The 27,114-nt window shown below is 40.0% G+C and overlaps 1 protein-coding gene across 6 annotated transcripts in view; it reads right to left on the bottom strand.

Moving 5' to 3' along the window:
* LOC118403086 (cubilin-like) overlaps positions 1 to 22,665 on the bottom strand; it is a 73,122-nt gene extending 50,457 nt beyond the window's left edge. For 4 of the 6 annotated variants that reach the window (XM_035801543.1, XM_035801542.1, XM_035801545.1 and 1 more), the window contains exons 1-12: positions 22,423 to 22,664; positions 19,372 to 19,522; positions 4,155 to 4,193; positions 3,902 to 3,976; positions 3,399 to 3,458; positions 3,003 to 3,041; positions 2,516 to 2,617; positions 2,008 to 2,111; positions 1,680 to 1,809; positions 1,167 to 1,344; positions 858 to 989; positions 355 to 450 (exon numbers count right to left, since the gene is read on the bottom strand). In XM_035801543.1, coding sequence (XP_035657436.1) covers positions 355 to 450; positions 858 to 989; positions 1,167 to 1,344; positions 1,680 to 1,809; positions 2,008 to 2,111; positions 2,516 to 2,617; positions 3,003 to 3,041; positions 3,399 to 3,458; positions 3,902 to 3,976; positions 4,155 to 4,193; positions 19,372 to 19,522; positions 22,423 to 22,523 — 1,207 coding nt within the window. In that variant the 5' untranslated portion in view covers positions 22,524 to 22,664. Of the gene's footprint in view, positions 1 to 354; positions 451 to 857; positions 990 to 1,166; positions 1,345 to 1,679; positions 1,810 to 2,007; positions 2,112 to 2,515; positions 2,618 to 3,002; positions 3,042 to 3,398; positions 3,459 to 3,901; positions 3,977 to 4,154; positions 4,194 to 19,371; positions 19,523 to 22,422 lie in introns of those variants that run through there. The other 2 variants (XM_035801546.1, XM_035801547.1) reach the window with 2 other exon arrangements.
* Between the last annotated feature and the right edge of the window lie 4,449 nt (positions 22,666 to 27,114).

Here is a 27,114-nt window from a genome sequence, read left to right as displayed (position 1 = left end):
TGATTGAGAGAACCCAAGTTGTTTTTTGCCCCAAATTGACTTTTGAGCTCACAGATAAGCTAATTTCTTGCTGTGTGACAATGGCTTAACAGCTGTGGCTAAAAGAAATTGCTAAATTACTTATACATGTACCTCAAGGTGAAGCTTGATGTCTAAACACTAAACATTGAATCTTACGTATGTATGTAGCATTGTGCAATTTTCTACTAAAACTACTCACATCTATTCCATCTATTTCAACAGCCAGTTACATTTATGCTATAATGATACAGAAATCTTATTGATACAATTCTCAAATGGACAATAAAAAACAAATGAAACGGATTTAAATGCTATAAAATCAATATGACAGACCTGGGTTGGATGTGCAGGTAGCCAGAGGGTGACAGCCACCATTGTTCACACTGCAGATGTCAACATTAGTACAGGTTCTACCGTCTCCTGTATAACCTAAAATGGAGAGAACATAGGAAAGATTAACTGAATCTATCCTCTCATGCCCTGCCCCTAAGTTGTACATATCAAGCAAAAGCCAGTGTTGTTACCTTTGCTTTGCATCCATCACCAATGAACCAATCGTGTCACAGCCACCATCAATTAACCAATCATGTCAGTGAAGAAGCAACGTGATTGGCTGTCAACTTTCCCTCCATCAACAGGAGGGAGAGCATCTGATTGGCTAATGGCTGGTAAGTACAAAACATAGCAATGACAGATCATAGCCTACATTTGTATACCACCTTATTGAAGGGTTGTTAAAATTACAAATGAGAACAGTGAAGACTTGGTACAATGTCATATAGCTAACAGAAGAAATTTCTGTTTTCAAATTATACAAAAACATGCAAATGTTTTACCTGCAGGACAGTTGCCACAGAAGAAGGACCCTGGGGTGTTCAGGCACTGCACCAGAGGTGCCTGAGAGCAGCCACCGTTGTTGGTCAGGCACTCGTTCAAGTCAGCACAGGCATACCCATTGCCAGTGTACCCTGTAAGGATTAAAAAATGATACGATTACACCCTCAACTTCAACATATTAGTTTGTCTTGCTTGAAACTGTACCCTACTATAATTTTACCGGTGTCGATCTCAGTCACCTAGCGGTCCTTAACTATAGAAATCCCCATCGGCAAAAAACTGTGTTTTGCTACCTTAACAGTACTTACCAGCAGGGCACTGTCCACAATAATATGTCCCAGGGACGTTGATGCACTGGACAGGAGGATCATGGGAGCAGGGTGGAATATTGTTCTCTGTGCACTCATCAATGTCAATCACACAGGCTGGGCTGTTGGGGTCATCGCTCTTCTTCCAACCATCATCGCAGATACAGTCATAGGCAAGCTGGGGGGAAAGGGGCAGTGTGATTCCTCATAGTTCCATGGGCTTGTGGGTAATATGAAAGGTTAAGACAGGTTACCTTTGAACATGCACACTTGGAACTGTGAACTTACTCATGGAGAGCTTGACATCTCATCATGGATGGATGGAGGGAGGGAGGGAGGGAGTTAGCAAAAAAGGATGGATGGAAGAATGGAGGAATGGATGGATGTAGGATGGAGGAATGGAAGGATGGATGGATGAAGGATGGATGGATGGATGGATGGATGGATGGAGGAATGGAAGGATGGATGGATGGATGGATTGAGAACTGAATGAAGAACAGAATGGTGCAATACCTGTCCAGGTTGTGTCCTGTCCATATCCACACATGTGCCATGCCCACAGATGTCCTGGGAAGACCCACTGCTACAGTCGTTAACACGGACATTACACAATGCACCGCCCCACTCTGCAGTACAGGTACACCTATAAGAATCAGAAGATGGTATCATTCATAACAACCCTAAGATGTCAGTGCTCACAGCCTTTGTGACACCTGGTAAAAGCATCCCCCTGATATCAGCCTGACAACTTTTTACATGTACTTCAGACTTCAAGAGTGGAATAAAGACCGACTGACTAAAGGGTAATGAGAAGGTAATGATGGAATAGAAGAAAACTTACTGAAATCCACCAGGGGTGTTGGTGCAGGTTGCACCATTTTGACAGCCTTTCGATGTGCCTTGCCAGTACTGACATTCATTGAAGTCAGTTTCACAAGTGGATCCCTGAATAAAAAAAACAGACAGATGTTATTCCGTTTGACTAACATTTCAAAGACTTAAAACAGCTCTCATATTTTCAGTTGGCCGAAAGTACATTTACTATCAGTTTTGATACGCTATATGATAATTTTGCTGATAACCCGCCTATTCCTCTGTGCATATGCTGTCATAGCACCTGGTCATTTCCGATAACAACCTTATTAATCCACCTTGTTCACTTTGCTCACCCGATGGACTTATTCAGTGGTTATAGGAAATGACTAGGCATTATCATGACAGCATATACACCTCAATCTACTTGTTAGACCTAACATAACTCCAAACATAATTAAGAAGATTATCCCACCATACCTGAGGACAATAATAATTCTTGGCAGTATGTGCTTTGTTTAATACATGTATCTCACCTGCCATTGTTCTGGGCATGAGCACAGGAAGCCGTTGTACATGTCCATACAGGTGCCTCCATTTCTACAAGGGTTACTCAAACACTCGTCCACTGTTAGTTTCTGGAAAAAGGTGTACATGCCATGTGATAAAGGAACAAGAATTTCTATATGTATCACTTTACTTTAATATGTATGTTGATCGACTATTATCACTTTTGGAAAATGTCATAATTTCTTTGGTAGGGTCAGCCCTAATTTTATACCAAATTTCATAACAATCCACTAACACTGTTACAGTAGCTCCATAAGTTAAAACTGTAATGCTACTAACGTTATAACACGAACAAGCAAACCCTAACAAAAACATAACCTTCTGGGCAAAGGTAATAAAGCCTAATAAGATATGCTATCAGATCTGATGAATCTCATAGATGCATCAGTCTGCAAACTGACAATATGAAATTACTAACGTTACATCATACATGTATTATACTATAATACTTACAGTTGTCAGAGTATTCACAGACGCTTGTATTTGTTGTACCTGAAAAAGAAATTAAATTTTTGTCACTCAAATATGATACAGTATCTATTCTAAGATGATTCCATCTGCATGTAATAATCTTAATGTATTTGACATACCACATGTGTACATTAATGCAGATAAGAAAATAGTTTATTATAAAATCATACCCCTATTGGATGGGATATAAAGAACCGATCACACTGTATTGAAAAGAGTAGGGATCCTTCATGGTGTGAGTGTACCAAACCTTACAGACTGGTGTTATTGAGCTTGTAACATTTGTATTGTGTAAACCTTGATGTGGCTGCCTAGAGGCAATTTGCCTGAGTTATACATAACAACAAACAAACAAATAAACAAACTGCCATGACTTACTGTCTGTTCCAATGATGTCAATCTTGACTGCAGCTGAGTTACGTCTGTTGAACCCTGATTCTGCAGACAAATGAAAAAGACACAAAATTAATCATCATACATGTTACAATTAGATTTTTTACTTTTCACAGAATAGGTTACATGTAGCTGCATGTAGTACCATAGGCATTTGGGGATATCAAGTCGACGAAGAGGTTTTAAACTGTAGCATTTTGAAAGTACTGAAATTTGAAACCATTGTCTGTCACTTGATATCCCTAAATACCCTAACATTAAAAACGGAAATAGGTCACCCTGCAGATAAAGGTGAACTGGCAGTATATTGTATCCCTTTCTATTATACTTTTTGGCACCATAATGTTTCTATTTCTATTACTCATATAAAGTTAGGTAGCAAGAAATAAATACTTAGGCAAGAGATTTTTTTCCCTTCAATGATAATGCTCCTTTACAAAATGTCCATGATGCCTTGTGTAATAAAGAGTATAAAATTGGTCATTTACTTGTTGCAAGTTTGTGACATCTTGTCGTAACGTAGTTACACTATTTCCCAGATTGGTCAGCTGGTTCGAGATATCCTGTGGGAAAAAATGACAAGAACTTTAAGTCGGGAGGAAAAAATAATAATCATATTAACATAAATTAATTAATGACACATTTTTTCCAGTCCCTAGATATATAAACATTGTAAAGAATTATAGGAATACTTTGACATTGACATTGCATCAGGAATACAAACATTTAACTGGTACTTACACTTGGAACTGTTCCTATATCTTGATCGTGTTGTCTGACCTGCAAAGAAACAAAATAAAGTCAGTTTGTTTTTTATTTGCTAAGTTTTACAGATTCAACCTAATTACTACTAGTATATTCTTGAAACTAACTGGTCAAGCTATTGTTATAATGGGGGGGGGGGGGGGGGGGGTCAAGAATGTAGATACTTCCACACTACTTTGATTTGACTTTCTGTCATAAATTTCTATCCCAGGACCGAGGGGCAGGTCCTGTAATGTTAGACAGCCCTGGTGAAGACAACATTAGCAGAAATACACTAAATGTATTGTTTCAACATTTTATGATGCAATGTTTAACGCAGTACTTCATGTAAATGCATACATGTTACATATGTACATGTACAACGTACATCACAAAACTTCCTTTAGTTTCTTGTACACTTTATACTTAACAATCCCATTAGAGCATGATAATTTTTGGACTACATCCTGTTAGAACCTGAAGACTGATGCAACCATTGCAAGGGTGTGTAGAACAAAAGTTTGGCAAAAAAAAAAAGTTGCCGTCATTTTGAAATCTTAGTTGTCAGGAAGGCTCAGCAAATGGCTGAAACACAAAACATGGTACTGAGCAATACACAATGTAGATACTTTGCATTTGTCCTTCCTTAGCTTACCTTCTTTGTCTTTTGAATCTACTTTCAAATTGGTATTCTACAACATTAGTATCCGTTTTCCTGTTAGACTGTTTGCAATCTACCCAGTAAATTTGCTTCTTTTGTAGCTGCTTTGTATGATTTACAGTATAAACTCGTTTGAAACTTTGGGGGTTGGGGGTTGGGGCGATTGGAAATGATGCCTAAATGGATGTCATCTATATATTATCAAATCAACACGACCTTACGCAAAACCATTATGCAATCAGCATGGAGTCTTGAATACCCCTACTAACAGTACAGGTACAAGCTAGTACTAGATAAGGATCATCCTATGGGAGCTGGACTTTGTATCCAGAATGTACACATTAGCGCTGGTAACCATAAGGAAGGACATATGTGTGCACATTGATAAACCCATTGTTGACGAATGACTAGGCAAATGTTGAAGACAAATAACAGAGTAAACCAACCGTGAGGGTAAGTTGGCAGGTGATGCAATCTTTGTCGGAAGATGCAGTGTTTAAGGGGTGGGTGGGTACCGGGTACGGAATTACTTAACACAGGCAGGTGCAAGTGTTACCTAAGCAGAATGATCTGATCATGTGACTGAGCTTTGCGCATACCGCAAGTACATCTATTTTTATGGGGCCTACATTTTGAGACAGATTAGCATAGAAAGTTTTTGCAGTGTTGAAAGTTTGCAATTGAAACAATTTTGTAAACTTTTGCATTAAACTGTCGAAGAACCAAGGTGTGGTCAGCTGATACTTTAGGTTTGTTTGTCTGTTTGTTTGGAACTTTATTTATTAAAGAGAAGCTCAAATCGGCCTGCAGGACACTTTTTATTGAGGTCATGGCATGAGGGATTTAAGGGACAGATTAAAAAGTTACAGATTACATTGAGTCCTAATAAATCTAACATTATCAACATGTATCACTACATATGCAAGGTACAAAAACATAAGAAGAGCGAAAAGCTCAGCGTTCATAGTTCATGTGTACATTCATTTTGGTCATTTCTTTTACTTCATGAGTCTCTGAGTTAAAGCAGGTCAGATTTGGAGCCGTACGTGTGTCTGGCAGTAGGTTATTCCAGACAGCAGATATCGAAGTTACGTTTTCTGGCAATAATAACAGCACATAACAGTCTATTCTGTTCTGTTTTAGTTCAGATCAGTTTATACCACACACTGACATGACTAGTCTGTGTAACACAAACTCCGCTGTCCAGGGCTGTAACTGGCCCCTCCCCTGCGGATGTTTGGCGGGCTGCTATAAGCGAGATTTAATCTGGCTATGACATGACTGTCAACTGGCCATCTCTCCCACTATATCACACTACTTGTCGCTCCATTGAGGGCTTTTTCGCATAACACCAGATATTCCTCTAGCTCACTTCATTTATATATATACTGTTCAATTTCCAGTTTCAAAGTCCTTCTACAGCAACAGGTTCTTTCATTGGACTGACAACCTAGTATGAAACTCTCTCAATGACAACTGCTTCCTCCTGTACACAATTTTCAAGCCTTCAAAACATTGAACTCCTAGTAAAATAATTTCCACCATCCATCAACTTAGCTCATTGCCTAGAATTGGTCAAATAGCCTTCCATTGAACAAACCCGTTAAAAATGAATAAAATGAAAAAGGTGAACATTTAGCTCAGTCAACCCTAGGGAATTTACCTGCTTCACAGGCCCTCCCCCTAAACGAAATTAGATTAGAGGCTAATCAATTTCACTCATGACCCTCCAGGCTTGACCCATTGTAACTACGTTTTAAATGAAATGCTTACCTTTCAGAAACATGGACATCTGATACTGAATGTTTGTGGACGTTGTAATTGAACGCCTTTGAACAATTTTTCCTGAGGCAATGGAATCAACAGTAACAGAAACATGCATTTTCTTTCCCTTGGGAATAGACTAAACTGTACTTAAATTGAACGATAAATGCATTATTCTTAACTGTCTGCATTCCATTGACATTGAAGAATTATAAACTAGCCAAGACAAAGACAATATGCATTCATACATGTATTTCAAAGAACTATATATTACACTATTGTATTAAGTCAACTCCAGTTAGAAGCTCTGACGAAGGTGTCTGAGAGACATCGAAACGTAAGCTATGTAAGTACCCACTGGTTGTATACAAAGAATTTCTCCTTCATCCTATATTCTACCAACCTGATAAAACTATTTTCGGAAGTTATTGTCTGTGTTGCAAAGAAAAAAGATATCATTATCCATTGGCATAACATTATAAGAGATGATGACAGTTTGGCATTGACGCATGATGAAACTTTTACTCTAAATCAAATCATCTAACATATGACTCGTACATTATGACTTGCTGAGTAGATCTCTGATGGTATCTTCAGATTATGTTTTACATTTCCAGTCTGATACCTTTGAATAACCTTTGCTCAACTTGTCAAGCTAGGGATTATCACACGTCAGTTATTTCCTATTGGTGGTCAGCGTTCCTTGAACAGGTCTTTATTTATTTATTCAGTTTTACCACATTTGTGGAAGGATTGACATAACAGGTGACTATCACCCTTGCAAGATGCCAACCCAGATTCCAGACTGTAAGGTTTGATCCACTCACTCTTTTCAATAAGTGCAGTGGGTTCTTTAACGTGGCTCTTCTCAAACACAGGACCTCCAATTAAATTCTTACAACCTTTCCTATTGGACATCTGAAATTGTCTTCATTCATAGTTAGAGTATAAAAGACCTGTTTCTTCCAGATCTCTTCAGTGTCACTGACGAAGGATAGTGGATTCTATCCGAAACGTCTGACCATTTCAAAACCATATCCAGTTGCTTGAGTAACTATATTTGGCGTATCTTATTACCTGGATGTCTAACCTACATCGACGTATCTCCAATTAAATTGTTATCCGACACTACGGAATGGCCCTAACCGAAGCTATAGGTAGTCATTTTTCACCAGAGTGAAGGGAGGAAAGTCATGTAGAGTGCCTTTTCCAAGGGCACAAGATTGGTGACATGGCAAGTTTGAAACTCAGGACCTCTTGGACCTGAGTCCAAAGTGCTGCCACACGATCTTGACTTTGGTCCTGATTTTCATATACATATGTATGTCAAACCGGTCTATAGTGGTCAATCAAAGGACTGGCCCAATTTGACCACTATGGACATGTGGTCACTCTAAAGGACAGGCTGATAGATTGATCACAAGCAAAAAGTTCCTTTCGTAACTTTAAGTAAGTCTCAAAAATGTCTGTCATCAGCAGAACAAATGGCAGGTGGCATGGGTAGGCATATTTACACCATGGTTCACTGCAATTAGGTGATTACACAAGCACTGAGAGTAAACCAAGGGTACATCTGAAAGCAGACCAGAACTGATGACATTAACTGTATGACCAAAGTAATTTCTTAAATCTTTAAGTTTAAAAAGATCTTTGAAGCAAGGACAGTAATTATGAGGACGTTTGGTGTAGATCATCCCACGATCGCAAAATGTGATGTCAATCTTGGGAAGGTCATGCATATGTCGTGTTGAATCCAGCTGACGTTTTACCAAAATTGCCGTCTTAGATCCTCAACTGTTGCACCATTGTGACACAAGTTGGAAATTTAACAACAGAAAAATTGTACGACAAACCTACGGCAAAGTTAAGACATATTTGGACAATACAACAGTACATTGTGGTACATTGTGGTTTTCTAACCTCTCACCCAAAGAGAAAACACTATCACTCAGCCAACCCTCCGAGACATCTACAAACACTTCAGACAATGGTTGCAATGTGTGGAGAGCTTCGGTCAATATTGAACCTCCTCTACACAGGTGCAATTCAGCGTGGAAAGGTGGCGATAGGAGACAGGTACCGTGGCGGTAAAAAAAGGGGGAGTTGTCCTGAACACCTTATAATTCACTCTTGACCCGTTTTCTGTCAACTACATGTACTAGTCTACGATCTACTGTTGCGTAAAGCATCTCTCACACATAGACATAGCCCAGCATGACCCTCTCCAGAACATGGCTGGTAATTAGTAATTAGCAATTGAAGGTCATCAGTGGTAGGGAGTTGGTCGTTGAGGTTGCCGACCAGTCTTTAGAAGTTGTCTGTGACAACATTTTGGCGAAACACACTTGGATACGACTAGAGGAGCAAACAAACTATTATGAGATAGATTCCTGGTAGCCCTGTGTACTTTAACAGATTTCAGGTACAGTACAGGTACACAGGTACTTGTACAGGTCTGGACCTGCACCTGTACCTGAAATATCAAAACAATTTCAACTGCAAGATTATCACCATTTTCATTGTTGTTTTGGTATTGACTTGTCCAGCAGTCTTAAAAAGTGGTGTCAATAAGTGATTTAGTTTGTTTAGGCACAGGTAACGTTACTGCTATACAGATGTTTAGGTCCAGACCTGGACCTAAACAACTTTTAGGTAGGTACAGGTACGGGTATTTAGGTACATAGCCCTAATTCTGGCCATCCCAGCATTGACCTTGGTTGGGGAGTGGTTGGGAGCTAGGTCTTAAAAAGGTCTGCCTGGATATATGACAATCTGACAGGGTTTTTGTCAAATTGAACTATGACCTACTCTGTTGTGTAAGAGGAACGTGATAAGTACAGGCACCGCAAGACGGGACACATTACTCTTACGTCACGTTCGTGCCTAAGAGGTGTTGACTAGACGTTGACACATGCAAGTAGGCCAGTATATAAGACATAAAGATTTAATCCATCTTGAAGACTGCAAACTGCGTTCTCCTATTGTACAGAGCTGTGCCAAAAATCACTTAATTGATGTCACAAAAAATACCCTTTGTTTTGTGCAGAAATCAGTGACAACAAACTTGTAAAGCAAATGAATTGTTTTGAAAAAAATATATGCACTAAAATCCTACGCTAATGCAAAGGTGTACGTTGAGATACAATCACGTATGTCGTACGATTGTCGTACGATGTTCTTGTTGTGCGACATTCTTGACAATCGTGTATAAGTGGTGCAGAATTCATCTGTTTTGTTTTTTATAACCAAAAATGTTGTCCGAAAAAGTGTATCCTTGTCAGAGATTGGTTCTCTCACCGCCTGCTTCAATTGGAAATTCCACGACAACAAAAAATCCTACGACGGCATACGACAATTGTGACTGCACCACAACGAACGAGTAACAAATTGAATCTGTTTCATAAGAAGGGCCACAATAGTATGTTTGGTAATGAGACCACACTGGGGTACTGGGGATAGGCAATTACTAGAGAAAAGGGGTAACCCGCAAGAATTCAAAACAGCTGTGAAAATTCATTTTCGATCAGCATGTTTTCCTTTCATTTTTGGCCCTACATCTATCAGTACCAATTGAAGATATTCGTCCCTCAGTTCACGATGATGTCCCAATCGTAACCTAGAAGCGGCCTTCATTTGTCTTCAAGGCGCTAAATATACATTCTTATCACCTGAAACCTGAGGTCCTGGACGACATCCAAATGTTGTCAGTTTAGAGTGTACCAAACTGTACCTCCCCCCAACCTTACTGACATCTGGTGACCTAAATGTTGTCCTTAACTTCCGCAGTGGAGGATGGACCCACTCCAACTAACTTGTACCACACAGTACTGTACAGAAAAAGAAAGAAAGGTAGATTTGTTTCAGTAAGAATTTTACAGAACCCACCTATCCAGGAAATAACAATCATGATCCTTTTCAAGTTGTGTTTTTTATCTTTTATGTCTTGTCTGCTCGGTAGGTTTTCAATGTGATGAAACCACATGTCACGTCCACCCATGGCCTTCCGACCTTTTCCAGACCACTGACCGTTGGCAGGTAGTCGTACGTGAACATACAAGGTCATCTGTGGTTGGGACATGGTCGGCAAGGTTGCCTACTCGTCCTAAAAAAAGTTGGCCTGCGCCGGCCGACTAAAAATTTTGACAAAGCAGACTTGGGAAAGTCATATTCTGCTTGGATGCAATCAGAGAAGTAAACTTGAGCTCGAAATTCGGATGGATTCCTGGCAACTGCCAACCTCTGGTTGGGAGCAAAGTGTAACAGGTAGGGACGAGTGTGTGACAGAAGGCCTGGATGCCAGTCTATTTCTAGGGCCTGCACTAGCAAACTCGTCGGCTCAAGGGCCAATATGCCCCAAGGATATCTTACAACACGCCTAGCTTGGAGTAGCCTAGATATCAGACGCTGGACCGATATCGTGCAAGTTTATCATGGTCAAACGCCGGGGGCCTGCTGTAGAACTTCCTTGGGGGATGTTGGCCCTAGAGCCGACGAGTTTGGCTGTGTATGCCCTGGAAACAGTCTGGCATCCAAGCTATTCTAATATATACTTGGGTGCCTGTTGTAAAATGTCCTCGCCTGTATGCGCTCTGGAAACAGCCTGACATCAAGGCTTGAGTGACATGAGCTTGAGGTGAATGGCCCGAGTCGAGCTGACTCAGCTAGCGATAAACACTGCCAATCACCGAGCTGTCTGGGATAGATTAGTGCTACCCTAAAGTTTCTACCCAGAACCCTACAACTGCACGGGTCAAGGGCTGTCTGGTGAGGGTAGTAAACAAGCTAGGTTTGGCACAGAACGGCGAGGAAACTGAAATATGATAGTCAAAGCCCTTCGCGTATTGAATCTACTGACCAACTCTACATCGTACATGCAGATGCCACATTGGTTATATAATATCTCGATGTAACGTTATGTGTCATTAATAGACCAAGACATTATATAACTGTAACACGTAACCTTGACATCTGACCTCCATTCCATCATTTGACGTTTGGTTTGAAATTTGAACGTTTACGACTGTAAAATCATGTTTTCGTGTGATCTACTGGTATCTTAACTTTGACTGAATGTGACACTTTTTGTCCTGTTTTACATGTATGGTGGCCCTCTTGGAAATCACTTTCAAAATAAAAGTTGTAGGGGCTACCCACCCGTTTTGAGATGAATGAATATTAAATGAATAAATTTGCAAAACTGAGGAATATAATAAAACATATGACAATTTTTCTACCAAAATACTTATATGTACAGCCTGCTTGTTTTCCAATCAATAGTCTTTACAAAGTGAAGTGTAGAGAGTTTAGTCTGGGTACCATTCGATTTCTACCGGGGCTCCTTACACTTGCTACCCTAAAAATATAAGTATGTTTAGGGTAGCAAATGTAAGGAGCCGCGGTAGAAGTCAGATGGTACCCAGGCTATAGAGAGTTCACCGTCGATGAAGAAAATTGATGATTCACGCCAGCCACAGAGGTCGGCCATGTCAATTGGTAATGATTGACACGATAATGTTCCAGATAATGGCGACTCCACGGGAGGGCAGGCAGAGTACAAAGGTTGGGATGGAGAGGTGACCATGATGTATGATATATGCTGGTTAAGCAAAAATCCATGAACTTGAAACTCAAATATATACTTTACACTGTGCTGATAAGATATAGAAATGTGCACATCAAGTGCTCCGTAAAATTTATGTATTTATTTCTTATCACAGGACGTGAAATAAACTGCAAGTCATGTCGATGAAGGTTATAAATTTAGGTAATACGATACGTCAAATAGCAGTAACTCGAGTAACTGGTTATAATTCTGAAATTTGGCGTAAACTGTATGTCGGCCTAGTGCTGTGTTTGGATTCTAGACAAAACGAGTTAAATGAATAGTAGTACAACTTACAAGTTGAACTGTTGTATAGTGTTATGTCGTATCAGATACTGCGGATCTTGAAATGTTCACGGTAGTTCTATTTTCTACGAAATCAGGACACACTGGATAGGCTAAGTGTTTTTGTACTGTACCTGTCCTCTCTTCCCCTACCACGAAATTCCATGTATGAGACTTTGAAAACAAAAAAAAATTACAGTAGTGTTGGGAACATAAAGTTAAGTCTTAGTCTTATACAATTACAGGTATAATCGATGTGAAAAAAACAAACAAATTGAAATAAAATAATTGAAGAAAATACCCGAATAAAACCAAATGAAATAAAGCTAACTGAAATAGAAAAACATTTTAGAAAATGAGATTTTCAAACCGAAGAAAATAACAAGTCGCCACATCTGTATTTTTTTTTTAAATATTTGCAAAGAAAGAAATACGACAGGTTTTCTTCTCTTCAACACTATCAACTAAGCTGTCATCAGCACATAAATTCCAAGCTAATTGTGGATCCATATAAAGTCTAAAGTCTACATGGCTGTTATCTAAAACAAGTAGCTACTATCATTAAGGACAGCAATTGCATTTGTGGCCTGGAGAGTTTTATGTAATCAACTGGTTTCATAACCTTACGGGGTTTGCTTGTTACGTGATACGTTTTATGTAACTACCGAAATCAGGCGTATCAGTTAACACGGACACTGGGGTCTCCCTTGGTCTTAAAGAAACTAAATGATATCATATAATACACAAATATGACTGCATTTTAAGCTAAGTTATGTTTCAGTGCAGTCACAATCATCGTAGGCTATCCTACGACGTTATTGTCGTGGACTTTTCAAACAGGCTTTGTGTGAATCAAAGACTGACAAGGACCTATACTAAGACAACCTTCTCCGCTACAAGACTACAGATCTTGTACGACATATGCACGTCACTCACATGACACACAGACGATCGTATACGACTGACCAAGGAGGTTATATCAGATATAATATATATGTGATATAACCTCCTTGGACTGACGTACGTACGAGCAATGTGGGAACTTATCTCAAGGACGTTATACGACAAGACCGGTCACGACATGGTACGAGGTGTCTAAAAATCCACCTGCTTATCATAGAACAGATCTGTCAACATAATCTACTCATCTCAGTAAAAATTCCACACTACTCGATTCAACACGTTTACAACCACTCTGTCCCAGATCAGGACTAATTTATGACCCACTCAATACACGGACTACCCCTCCATTCACGACCAAAACACGTCGAGGGGAAGATGTAAACGACGTCTTGGAAAACTCACAACAAGAAATTCAGATAATTGACAGGAAAAGCGAGTCTGGTGCGTTTATTATGTTGTGGTGTGAACTTTTGATAGATCTTGAACACCTCTGATAGAAAGGTGATGTTGCTTGTTTTGTTTGGTCAATGCTCTATGACCTTTGATAGCCGTTAATGCTCTCTTAACAGAGTAGAGCACAATGTAATAAATCTGTCATTGTGTAGCTGTGTGGAGGCCACTTGTAATCACACTAGACTCTACCAGGCTCCAAATGTCACTGGCCAAGAAGGACTGAGATGTTGCCAACTGTACTTCTTGGCCGGTTGACCCCTCTGGCGGGTTACCTGTCTCTATTTGTAACGTTAGTTCACCTTTATCCGTAGGGACCTGGGTAACTTATATCCGTTGTATTTAAAAATAGTTTTGGGATCGATGTTAGGTAGTTTCACATTTTAATGTTCTAAAAATGTTGCTTTTGGAAACTCACGTCGTTGACCTGAAATGTCTAGATTCTCAGTTTTTTTTAAACAACGATTTTAGGTTACCTCATGGCTAAAGATGACCTAGCGTTACATATTTTCCATGGACTTTTGAGGAGTCTGTCGGTAAATGCTATATCTACACGCAAAGAGGCTGGGACTTGGGGTTTGAACGTTGTGGTGTACCTTTGTACTATCTCATGTGACGTATGATAAGTAATTAAAGTATGGCAAGTATGGGAAACTTCAAAAGTTCGAAAACACTTCAACTCCGAATTTGGAAAATGTTCAAACCTTTTGAAAGATTTATGATTTTTTCATCCTGTACTCGAATATGAGAGCAGGAAATTGTTAAAGTTTATCTTGATCTGCGATAAATATACTTTTTAAAGACATGTTATCTTGAAAAATAAACTGCTACCTGAATATGATAAAGGAGCCTCCTAGCTACTATACAAGCCGGGGTTCGTCGGACATGAAGGAAAGGGGACAAAAATTTAAAAAAGAAAACCTGACCGACAAAAACTCCTAAAACAATCCTTGAGAAAACATTAAGTTTTCAGAGCTAATCATATGTCTAAAGTAAGCAAGTAGCTGATACCAATGAGGTTTATCAACCTACTTGCTGATACGACGTCTTACGTATAACTTCTTAAAAGTTATATAACTTCTTAAGAAGTTATACGTAAGACGTCGTATCAGCGAAAAACAAGATATGATTTGTTTGCATAACCCTCAAGAGGCGGCGTTTAGTAGCATGAGATTTTTCTAAGGTAACTCAAGACTGTGCTAAAATGATCTACCGCTGCTCGCTCTTATTTGATTTTCTCCGAGAATCTCCGCCTCATCAGGACCTCATAGGGTGTACCGACCCACTTGCACCCACTGTGTGAATCGGTTCTTCACGCCTTTTCACCTATTTGAGAGACCGCGCGATTAAGCAAACACTGTGAGAAACAAACGTCTGGTAACCATATCATCGTGAGCTCCTAACGTATCTCTGCGGTGCTATGAGTGTTGTCCGCCCGCCTAGTTCATTACCGCAAGCCGGGGAAAGTTTTACGGGATCGGTACCAAATACATCGCACACAAACTACTAGTAATATTAAGAAAGGCAAACTGGAAAGATAGGATGTCAGAAAGTACTCCAGAAAGTATGACTAGGTTGGTGTAAATTTAAACATCCCTCAGCCGGTCCGTTAGAATAGAACCTTACCTAGCCTGGATACCAGACCCCAACCCGATCTCCAAAATATCAAATACGATAGATATTTTTGAGGTCGGGCTAGGGTCTGGTATCGAGGCTAATGGTTACCAGGCTTGAGAAACAACTGAGATAGATTTACCTACACTACAGAACGCTGTATTGTGTATAACGAACTAACACCGGTAACGAAGGGAAATTGGAAAACATAGCCAACGATTCCTGGAATGTAATCCAATCATTATCAGGGACTAACGGCAAAAAATTTCAAGTAGTTGCTGCATGCAAGACATTAGTAGGAATTGCAGCCTTTTTCACCACTACCAAGAAGCGAGAAGCTGAACCTATACTCGTGTCAACATGATTTTAAACATGATTTGTTGTGCCCTCTACTTAGCTCATTTAGGCAAAATTAGACAAAAGTGGCGTCGCGTGGCATATTAAACGGCCTAGGGTCGGCCTAGGACCCAAAACGTCCCGTGTTAGAATCCTTGGGTGTCACCAATCTTGTGCCTTTTGCAAATTTGAAAAAGGTACTCTATTCATCCATTCAATGAAATAAGAAAACTGAAGCAAAAAAATAAATTTACGCAATCATTTAGTGGAACAATTTGGTACACACTAGGCATTTGTTGACGTTTGTCAATCATGCTTGTCGACAAGGGAAATAATTAATGTTTGTGTACTACCTATAGTCTTATACAATTAATCTAGCACGCCGTGTTTTCTTGTTTTGCTTTCCAATTATAGAATATACCACATCTAACGAGACCAGCAAACAGAAACACGTGTACTAATCCTTTAGAAGAACTGTATACTGAACAGCCATTCAGCTTGGGAGCTAATAGATGGGTTTCTAATTTGTATATTTACCGAGGAATAAAAGGCTTGCGTCATGAATAGCGACGTTAACCGGCCGAGCCTTTCTTTGCAGACGACTTTTGTTTGTATAACGTGGGTTGTGCATGAGTGTTTCCCGCCAAAACGAGGTGAAGCGGGCATAGAAATTTGTTGCACTAGTTTAGGATATAAGGCAGTACATTGTACGAGGAACTACTTAATAATACAGCCATTGGATACACAGTCCGATACACCAACATAAATAAATCCTCTCCAAGCAGTTCGAAAAGTGTGCGCGAAACGTATGGTTATATTTTGGGGGAGGTGCTTGTCTGAAAACTGTGTTAGTTTTTCACAGACATTTTAATTAAACGTTTATTTCAGCTATTTGATGCGTAAGCGTGAGCGTAGAGAGTTTGGAACTCCAGTAGTACCTGTTAATTCATTTGTTCTTCTTCTAGTTCTAGCTTCTTTTATGTTTCTTGAATCGCTTTCAAATTCTCCAAAAAAAACTAGACTGTTTTCAAAACCCAAACAGACAAAGAAATTTTACCCCTAGTTAGATTCTGAACAACGCTGTATTCCTGTAATGTCAGGGTTAAACTCGACAACCTGTTGTAGAATTTCCTTGGGGGCATGTTAGCCGTGGCGCCAAAGAGTTTGCTGACTTGTAATTGTGCGGCCCCTGGAAATAGTCTGACATCCAGGCTATCAAAACACAAGAGGATTTTTACGTAAAGCTGGCGAAAATGGCCTCAAGGCAACCCCCCTCGCCGACGCGAATGAATTTTCCCTGGGAATACTGCCGTCACCTTAGCATATCCACATCTGGTATGTATCAATGATGACTGGTGTAGTGTTACGTGGCAATGCGAGGCTTGACGCTGGGGCCCGGGTTGGTCAAGGTTACGTCCCTCCGTACCGCTAGCGAGGAAAGACTTGTTCCTTCAAAAACAACTCGCTGCGTCACATGTGGTACCTGTCTCTTCGTGGCATTGGCCGTACAGTAAACATAAACTTGTAGTATGGCCCCTATATTCTACTTTGTAAACATCAAAATGGAGATTCCAACAGAGCAGTGACCTCCTTGTGAACTAAACTTTGACAAAGCGCCCAGCAAAGTTCGTAATTACCCAGATTTAAAAAAAATGGCTGTAAGCATAGAAAATTATGTTTTGCTGTCTTTTCAGGCATGTGTACTTTTGCATATTATTTGATCGGCCAGGTCCCATAAGTTCAACTCTACAAAGCTACAATATGCCTCCAAGCCCTGGGAAATCATAACTCGCAAAACAATATTTACCAAAACCAAAAATCTTAATACAAAAAAATGTATTTTAAAGGTCAATTCACAACCCTATAAGGACCAATAGCACAATCTAATCGTTACAAACTTTACATAATTGAGCAAAAAGAAGAATAATTTATCGTTAGTTTGCAATGTTTGAATTCATGTGCTTCAACTCTGAAAAACTAAATAGCGGTACTAGCTCTGTATACTAGCTCCATTTCTAAAAATGTCAAATACGCAACACTCCCCATTTACGCTTACATGCCCTGAGATAACCTGATACCCCCTCTGTGGTTACATGTTTATTACTTTTTATCGACTATAGTTACTCTAAAACCTCACCAAAGCCTCTCTACTCTTCAAACCACTTAGCAGCGTACACAACAACAAGAAATTCGAATTCTATTGGTATGGAATTTTAAAATGCTGGTATGGAATTTCTACTCTTGATCTCTTCTCTACTCTACTTTATTCTGCTCTGCTCTACTCTACTCTACTCTACTCTACTCTACTCTACTCTACTCTACTCTTCTCTACTCTACTGTCTACTCTACTCTACTCTACTCTACTCTACTCTACTCTACTCTACTCTACTCTGTCTACTCTATTCTGTCTAGATCTGTCTACTCTACTCTATTGAACTCTGCCCTACTCTATTTTACTCTACTATACCTACGCTACACTACACTATTGCACTCTACCGTCTATAGCACTCTGCTACACTGCACTATACTAGTAGTCTCTTAGTAGTACTTTACTCTTCTCTATCTACTCTACTCTACAATTTTCATTCATCATGCCTTCCCACCCCTCCCCACTACAAATTATATTTTCCTTCGCAAACGAAGCTACCTTGGTATCAAACTTTTAGTTTTAGAGTTCCAAGAAATACCGGGAGATTTTAAAACCACCACATCCTCTTGTGGGACTACTCCTTCACCAAAACAACGGAAGCCTCGCTTCCTGACGGTAGGAACGTCGTGGTTATATAAGATCTACCACGCCAGAATGTGTTTTTGCCAGAATGATTCAGAAACCCGAAGTTTCTTGTTTCTTTCCCGCTGGGACAAGTAATCATCTCATCTCTGCCTGGGGCTGTGCAGAAATTTCAACCATCTGTGGTTCGGTACAAGCTGTGACAGTGGATGTCTCTGAAACTGTGTGTCTTTCATTTGTTGTACTATCTGCGGTCGACGAACCTTGTCTTCTAGTTCTAGAGGTTTCCAGGCACTTATGCAACGTTTATTGGATATCATATACTGTATTACATAAATACACCTTTAACCATAAGATTGAAATCGTTCGTAAGCTAAGGGTCTAGTCCGTGATAAAAAAAAAACTGTTGCTACATTTTGCAAGGTAATGTTTCTCTGTTGTACATGTAGAAGGCATTCTTTGCCGATTTTATTTTAGTCTAATGATTTACGTTGTAAACTAAGATCATTTTTAAATACAAATGTATGAACATGGTGATTCGATTGTATGGATGACATCCTCTTGGAACCTCAAAACTGATGCAAACGTGCAAATAAGAATATTCATAATGAAAGCAACCTTTTGGCCATTTTCCTACTGAACAGACTGATTATACAATAGATTCTTCATTTTTGTTCTTTGTCTTTTATTTCTTTCATTTTGTAACCGACTTTGACATTATATGACATTTCCGATATTTGTTTTTCAATTAACGGCAGACACTAATATAGAAATTGCTTCATTCCCTCCCTCATTCATTCATTCATTTATTCATTCGTTCGTTCACACCTATGAACATTTATCTAGTAACAATCTGAAATCGCCCTACCATGTTGATGAGACTGGACGAGTCCACTACAGCGTTGGGGTCCTGCGGGTCCTGGAAGTTGACCCATGCCCCCGGTCCGGACTTGAACGTGATGTTGTAGTTGTTTCCCGTTTGGAAAATCAAGTGACCCTGATCGGTCACCATCTTAGGCCTGAAAATAAAAATTGTTCTCATTTTTTTGATTGTTGTTGCCAAAACTCTAAGTACAACGATAATCATATTGTACAAGATTTTAAATATCTGGGAAATATCAAAATAAATGTGACTTTTGCCACTAGCGCAAGTAGCTAATAGCGTTTAATGTTTGTGTATGTTTCGCAGTCTACATTTCAAATAGGGACAGACGTACTGTTATAGTGTTTAGTAATTAAAAATTATAAATGACTTAACAAGATCTCCAAAAATTAAAAATGACATAACAAGAATGAAAACTCCATATTCAGCTATCTGAACATTTCATATTGTTTTGGTCCGGTAATTAAAACACGGAAAATTTCTGTTTGAATCTTTCATAAAGACGGCTGACGATAGAGTCTCAATCGGGGGTCAGCGTCCGCGCGGGTGAATTTAGTCCGACAGTAAAACTAACACAGCCCACACGTTAAGTTTATCGGACCATCAAAAACAAACACGGTTGACACTCTTTCAAAATCTAGCCACAAGATTTCGTAAAACTTTGAATATAAATAGGATTTAAATACACAATGTTTGACGTATCTAAATCCAATCAAGTATATTGTCTGTCGTATTCCTATCTTTCTAGATAATCTGATAAATGATTATAATCTTATAAATGATTAATGTCTGGAAGTTTAGATCTGTAAACGGTCTCCCGACAGTTCGAATTTGAGAACCCAGCTTGCTCTTGACATGTGTGGTCAAGAAACGATTTATATGGCTTCCAAGATCTGTATATCGTGCTGGGTCTACCTCAGGGGTGTCTGAAGTAATTTCCTTGGGGGCATGTTGGCCCTAAAGCCGAGGAGCTGACCTGTGCGGGCCCTGGAAACAAGTCTGGCATCCAGGCTAAGTTCATGACCACGCGCTAAGTTATTCAACTTCTTAGAAATGCTGTTGTCATTTTCCTAGACGCCGCATTGTGTGTGTTTGCTTATTTTCTTGGTAGGGAGTCTTTTCTCGGCAGTTGTAATTGTTTCACACGCTGACACCATTTAGCAAAAATGGACGAAGACAAAAGGATAAAAGTGGGCGTTCTTTAAGTTGTTTCTTTTTTCTTAGCTTTTGTTTTCGTTTGCAAACATGGATATGCGAACGTGTTGCACTAACGCGGTGTGATAATTAGAACAAGGCGGGTATCCGCCATTTTCCTCCATAAATTTTCTACCCACTTTGCAAACAGACGGTAAAAATGTGAAGTAGGCCCTAAACTACTAGAGGTGAGATTTCTCCAGTTGTATATTCCGAGTTTATTTTCCCGCTGTTTGAGTTTTCGTGCGTTACGAAAAGAGGGTAACACTAGACGTTGTACATGTTGTGATGGTTGTAGTTGTTCCCTACAGGGGATACCGTCCCAGGCCCTGACCTCCCCCTCCTTGGGGACCGCTCGTACCAGCTTCTGATGGCTCCTTCACCGCAGCGTCTTAGGGACCAGCCGTTTCTCACCGCCAGGGTGGAGCTCAAAATTTGGTCTGACCAAGGACGTTACATTGGTCTGACAGACTTGGAACTTTTGAAATATAACTTGGTTTACAGACGAGAACTCGAAGCATGAAGTTCAAATGCAGTATCGCGGAAAGCCGCCAGAGGACCCAAAATCTAACGTGAACTAGTTCCAATTTTTTCTCATAGCCTACAAAATTAAACTTTGACAAAATCTTACTCATCTAGACGAGCTTGAAAATCATTTTAACAAAGGGCTATTTTCGTCAACTTGTTAGTCCAACTTCGCACAAGTAGTCACGTGCTCTAAGGAGTTTAGTGGTAACATACAGAACAGGTTTGGTTAACTTTTAACAGTAGCCTGGTTACCAAACCCCAGCCCGATCTCGAGTATCTATCGTGCAGGAAAGATATATCTTGAGGTTGGGGTATGGAATCCAGGCTATTTTAACAGGGGCGTTGCCTACATCCGCAACAGGTACACACACCACAAACGTAGTTATTCAACACAAGGACATAAGGTTCCATAGTTTGTATACTCTGTAACGTCTATTTAACCCACATGATAGCAACACTATCAAACTGTTCCGCTGGCAACGACTTCAATAGTTTATTAGGTCCTGACGTTAATTCCTGATATCAAAATTTATCTTGTTAACTTTTGCCACCAAGTGATGATAACATTGTTGACAAGTTGGGCCGGTTACTCCCGGTTTTCCACGTGTTCTCTTATTCTCAATAACGGATGGTCCCTTGCTGGATTGTATAACTCCCAGTGCACCGTATGGGGCAAGCTTGTGGTAGATTCACCGGGATTCCTACACCTAAACCAAGGAGCTTTTATCTGATAAAAGCTCCTTGCCTAAACATATCCACAGAAGAAAAATGTTGCCATTTCTCACTTAGCCTAGCACATCGGTTTTTCGTTATCTTTGAACGTTTCCATAAACTATTTTACGAGTTTCTTTCTTCACGACTACCTGAAGGCTAAAGAAATCGTTTTGTACGATTCTAATCCAGTATTTACCTCTATAAACTTTGATGTAAAACGTAAATTCAGAACGTGGTAAAATCCATGCAAACCGGATGTTGAAATATCTCTCTTCTGCTCAAACTCTGAATCATACAAAGTTCAGCAGATAAGATTGTTCACATACTTCGGTATCGCGTAGAAACGGGAGTGTTCGCTGTACATTACAGATGTGATAGCTCGATGACAATCTATCTCACTCTCTCTGTTGCGTTTACACATTGTTTATAGGGACATTCAGACTGTTATGTGGGTACAGTAGACAAGATTAAAGGATGCTACAATGCCTAGAATAAATGGTTTATCTCGTTAGCTCTCTGTTTAAAGTGCTCGCCATACCAGCGGTGGGTAGTTTACCTAAGGTAACTACGTACAAAGGTGCAGAGAGAGGGAAAACTTACTGCTCCGACGTGACGGCCCTTTTGGATCTCGGGCTTGCGGCCGAAGCCACGAGACACAACAGCAGCACTAGCAGCGGGGGTATACGGGCCTTGAGAGCCATGCTTCCCCGTCAAAAATCCGTCGCTATCCCTTGGAATTTGATGCTGAGGAGCTAACGTATGTTAGGGAATGTGGAAGACAAGGTAGGACCTCCGTGCTCGAGGCTAGCCACTGTGTCGCTAAGAGGGGGAAAAGTAGGCGGAGTATTTGCTCTTGTTATCACGCACGCGCGCGCCCGACACCTCCCCCCGAACTGGGATAAATTAAAAGCCAAGGTGCCAAGCTGTGATTGGTTAACAGAGGAGGTGGTTACTTTGCCTTACATTGTACCAGCCTGCATTGTACCACATACAATCATTGTACAATAAACTTTGACTTGACTTCACTCAGTAAAATCAAGGAAGCTTTTTCACAATAAAAAAATCCCTGGTCAAAAGCTACTTTTCCCGAAGATTAAATTACCTGGAACAACATATTTTCTACTCAATTGCAAAATAATCAGATTTTGGTACAGAGGAAGTATCTACATTCGTTGTTTTCGGTACAATCTACTACAGACCTTTTTTGTACGAAGAATACTTTTGAATTTGAATAGGTAAACACCAAATCTTGGCTGGGCTTCGCAAGCGAAGATCATCATATATGGCTAGGTAGAACAATAGATACACAACGAGAAATGATAGTGGCTAATGGCTATTACTTTCTTTATCTGTGAGAAATTAAATAATTTGCATGCCAAGTATACCGACATACCTACAATCAAGAAATTGTAGCGTCGATAGTAGACTTTTTATCAGTGACATTTTGCAAGTCACTATTGCTTAGTTCCAACATATTCTTGGACGCAAGCCTTGTTCGTGACCGGACGATGCTATTAATCACAATTTTGTTGTCCTGAGTTGATGGAAGGTGACAGCGAGCCGCCACTACCAGGTACAGCCTGGTACGTACGTACGGTGCTACTGTTAGGGGGAGATGTTGCCGAATCACTCGTCTTGTTTTCATAATCTTCAAGCAGATCCTACGATGGCATAAGATAGTACCAAACTGGCCGCAAGGAGTGTAGTCAGCCAAGAGGTGTCCATTTGCCATGTAGCTGCCCGGTAGCCAAACACACTCCTAGGCCGGCTTAACTCCTCTGTCAGCTTTTGATACTATCTTATGCTACCGTAGGATCGACTTGGGGATTACTGTTGTCATAATGCAATGGCTTATCAAGAGGGGCGTTTATAGGCGACAAAGCAATATTTTGTTTGTTTCTTTGAATTCTTGAAATGCATATCTGGTAAACCTCCTCATGGCGAAACACACTAGGTTTGAATTGAAAGAGTACAATATTCATCTGGACATCTGATCTGGGTATCATTTATTCGCTGCACTTACACCGGAAAGGTCCCCTACTCTTTTCGATAAGTGTGGTGGGTTCTTTATCGTGCTTGAGGTGTGTTTCTACTTAAACAGGGGATCCCATTTGTTTGTTTGTATTGCATACCCGGTAAACCGCCTATTGGCGTAACACTTCAAGTTTGTACTGAGGAGTACAAGCTACATAGCCGGGCAGATACTGCGGTTGCTTTGGGTTTGGCTACTGTGAAATAGTAAAGAAACTTTGCTACCCCCCCCCCCCCCCCCCCCAAAAAAAAAAAAACAAATGCGATTATATAACAAGTGTCACATGGAATGTCAACTTTCTTCTATTGCACTATGAAAGCACTCTTGCATACAACTGTTTCGTACATTGTTTTATTCTAATGATAGGTAGCCATGGCCTGTGTAAGTTTCAAGTTGGCGCAATGCCATAACCATCAAGAAGTATTTTAAAACCCCATCTTAAAGTGACATCTTAGTCTTGATGTAGTGCAGGCCTGAAATGTTAAGATGTCTCTCGTAAAAAGTTTATTGTAAGGATATATCAGTTTTCACGAGCGTAAAATATCCTAAAAGCCAATCTAAAAGTGGCACCCCGGTGTTGATGTATTGCAGGCATATGCCTCAAACATTAACTTGTCCACATCGCTCGAAATACTGTCTTGTAGAGATGTATCATTTTTACAAGACTAAAACATTGTACATTGCTAAACTTTCTTCCAACACAACTTTAGGTGTACACGGATCAAATTTTCATAATCATTGTCGCCTTCTTCAGGATCAAGAATGACCAATCACTTTAGAACGTAAACTCGCGAGAGTTACAGACACGTGATCTTATCAACACGTGATCTTGCGGATTCGTGACGTCAGCAATTGGCCAAACGTGCCAGGAAGTTTGTCTAATGAAGCGGTATGGCCCGGTGATTCAATATATGTGGATATGAGAGAATTCCGACGACAGCGAACTAAGGCGTCTGTGTTCAAGGAATATAGTCATTGTTGGTCCTGAAAAAGGCGACAGTGGTCATTGAAAATTTGACCAGTGTACACCTTGGTGTTGAAAGAAAGTTTAGCAGAGTACCATGACTACTACCAACACAGATGAGCTTACATGATGAGTTGACTGAAACATTTCTTGATGTTTCAGAGTGGATGAGATACCAGATATCATTTCCTGAAGATTCTCGGTAATAAACCAAACCCTCCCTATTCCTCTATAGGATGAAAACTTTTTTTTTTACAACGTATGCTAAATTTTTTTATGATGAATGAAAGAACCTATGTCCCGAAGGGGGACCTATGTCTATATTCATGAACGCAAGTGTAAAGAGTTTTAACTAGTTGTATTGGTTCATGTGCCTCGGACGGTATTTGTACTTTTGTTAGAACATTTACAATGTAGTTAATGATTAGCGGTGATTTAATGCCCTACTGGCCGGGAGGTTTTTATAGACATGTCATGGTGGGAGGCAGTGAGACAGGGTCACATGGCGGGACTGTGTGTGTTTACATACGTGTATGTGCACCTGTGCGAGGACGTTATGTCACTATATTATGCCGTTAGGTAACATACACTTACCGAAAATGGTGCCATGAGCATTTTTAGATGCCTTTTGATATACAGGTAGCTTGGGTCAGCTTTATTCTTTCAGAAGAAAATGACAATATGACCTATAAAGGAGTTACTTTTGCCTGAAACATTTTTACGACGTCTCAACCTTTTTATGAGTTACTAACCTACGCCTTGCGTGAGGGGCAAACCATGTGATGTTATGGAGGGGGGTAGTGTGAAAACAAAACAGAAAAAGTTTACCCGTGTGTGTGTGTGTGTGTTCGTGTGTGTGTGTTCGTGTGTGCGTGCTTGTACATGTTTGTGTGTGTGTGTGTGTGCATTTGTGTTTGTGTTTGTGTGTGTGTGTGTGTGTGTGTTTGAGTGTGTGTGTGTGTGTGTGTTTGTGTGTGTGTATGTTCAACGAAGGTTTGAAATGACTTGCTGCTTTATTTTACGAACGGCAAACTGTTCTCGTAAACTTAAGGATAAATTTGGATAAACACAATATATGTCATCAAGAAAAGCTACCCGGAAACAGTGAACCATTGCATGGTGATTGCACGACCAACAATGCTCGTGCGAAATTCTCGGAACATGGAGAGGGGGACGTTCTCAGAATCCAGGATGTCATAACGCAGTACGAGTGCAAATATGTCCTGGAAGGCCAAGGAAAAAAAAAGGACAAACTTTAAAACAGCTGCTGCTGAGACATCAGTGTGACTTTCATCGCCTTGGCCAAATTAGTTAGGACATGCAAAAGAAAATATGTATCATCACATTATAGTGTGCGTTCTTAGTGGAAAACCCCAAAAGATAAACCACTATTAAAGATAAACTGCACGCTATCTGGTATGCACACCAATATTCTTTTTTTTACTGCTATCATGTCCAACTGATAAATTTGAATACTTATATCAATTTCGGTAGGTATATATACTTCATTAGTAGTATGGTATTCGGTTACCATTGTAAAGCTGTAAAGTACATTCATTCGACAGACGTCATAAGAATGTTCTCTTTTAACTCTTTTTAAGTATTTGCCTACATTCTGACACTCTACATACGAAATATGTAGAGTATCTTCCCATGATAGAATATCTGTTTATCTTGGCTAGCTGTTTCTGCGTGTTTGATCGCCATACGGGAAACCCGGATACAATGTTAGAGTTTTGAGGGTAAAGAGCGAGTTCACTTAGAGTTCAGGCTGTCGTTCAGTCACCAGCGCACGTGTTCACCGCTATGGGACAAGTTGCAAAGTGTGAGACGTGTAGTCGACTGAGGCAAATGACCCAGCTGTGCAGTTGCCATGGAAACTTGGCAATTTCAAGTCATATTGTTATAGTAGTGATTTCAGGACCTCATGAGAATAAGTATAAGTGACAAATACATGTACGTGTGCTCAGACTTGTACGTGTAGTAATACTGTACATTCTTTTATTTTTGCGGGTATCTAATTTCGAGGTACGTGTTTTAACTTCGCGATTGGAACAATACTAATACTGCAGCGCCAAAACAACACATATTTACTCATGATTTCCCCCGTGTGTTTTGCCACCAAAATAAAACAACCGCGAACATTCCAAAATGTACAGTAGCCATTCAGTGGCTTCTGATTTGGAGTTGAGATCTAGACCTATATAATTCTCAATACAAATCATTTTGCCAGTTACGAGCTTCGTAGAACAATCTAGAATCAACTTCCAAGCAGATGTTTTGTGATTAACTGACG

Source organism: Branchiostoma floridae, chromosome 16 (assembly GCF_000003815.2).
Source record: "Branchiostoma floridae strain S238N-H82 chromosome 16, Bfl_VNyyK, whole genome shotgun sequence".
Classification (NCBI taxonomy): domain Eukaryota; kingdom Metazoa; phylum Chordata; class Leptocardii; order Amphioxiformes; family Branchiostomatidae; genus Branchiostoma; species Branchiostoma floridae.
This window is presented reverse-complemented; position numbering and strand designations above follow the sequence as displayed.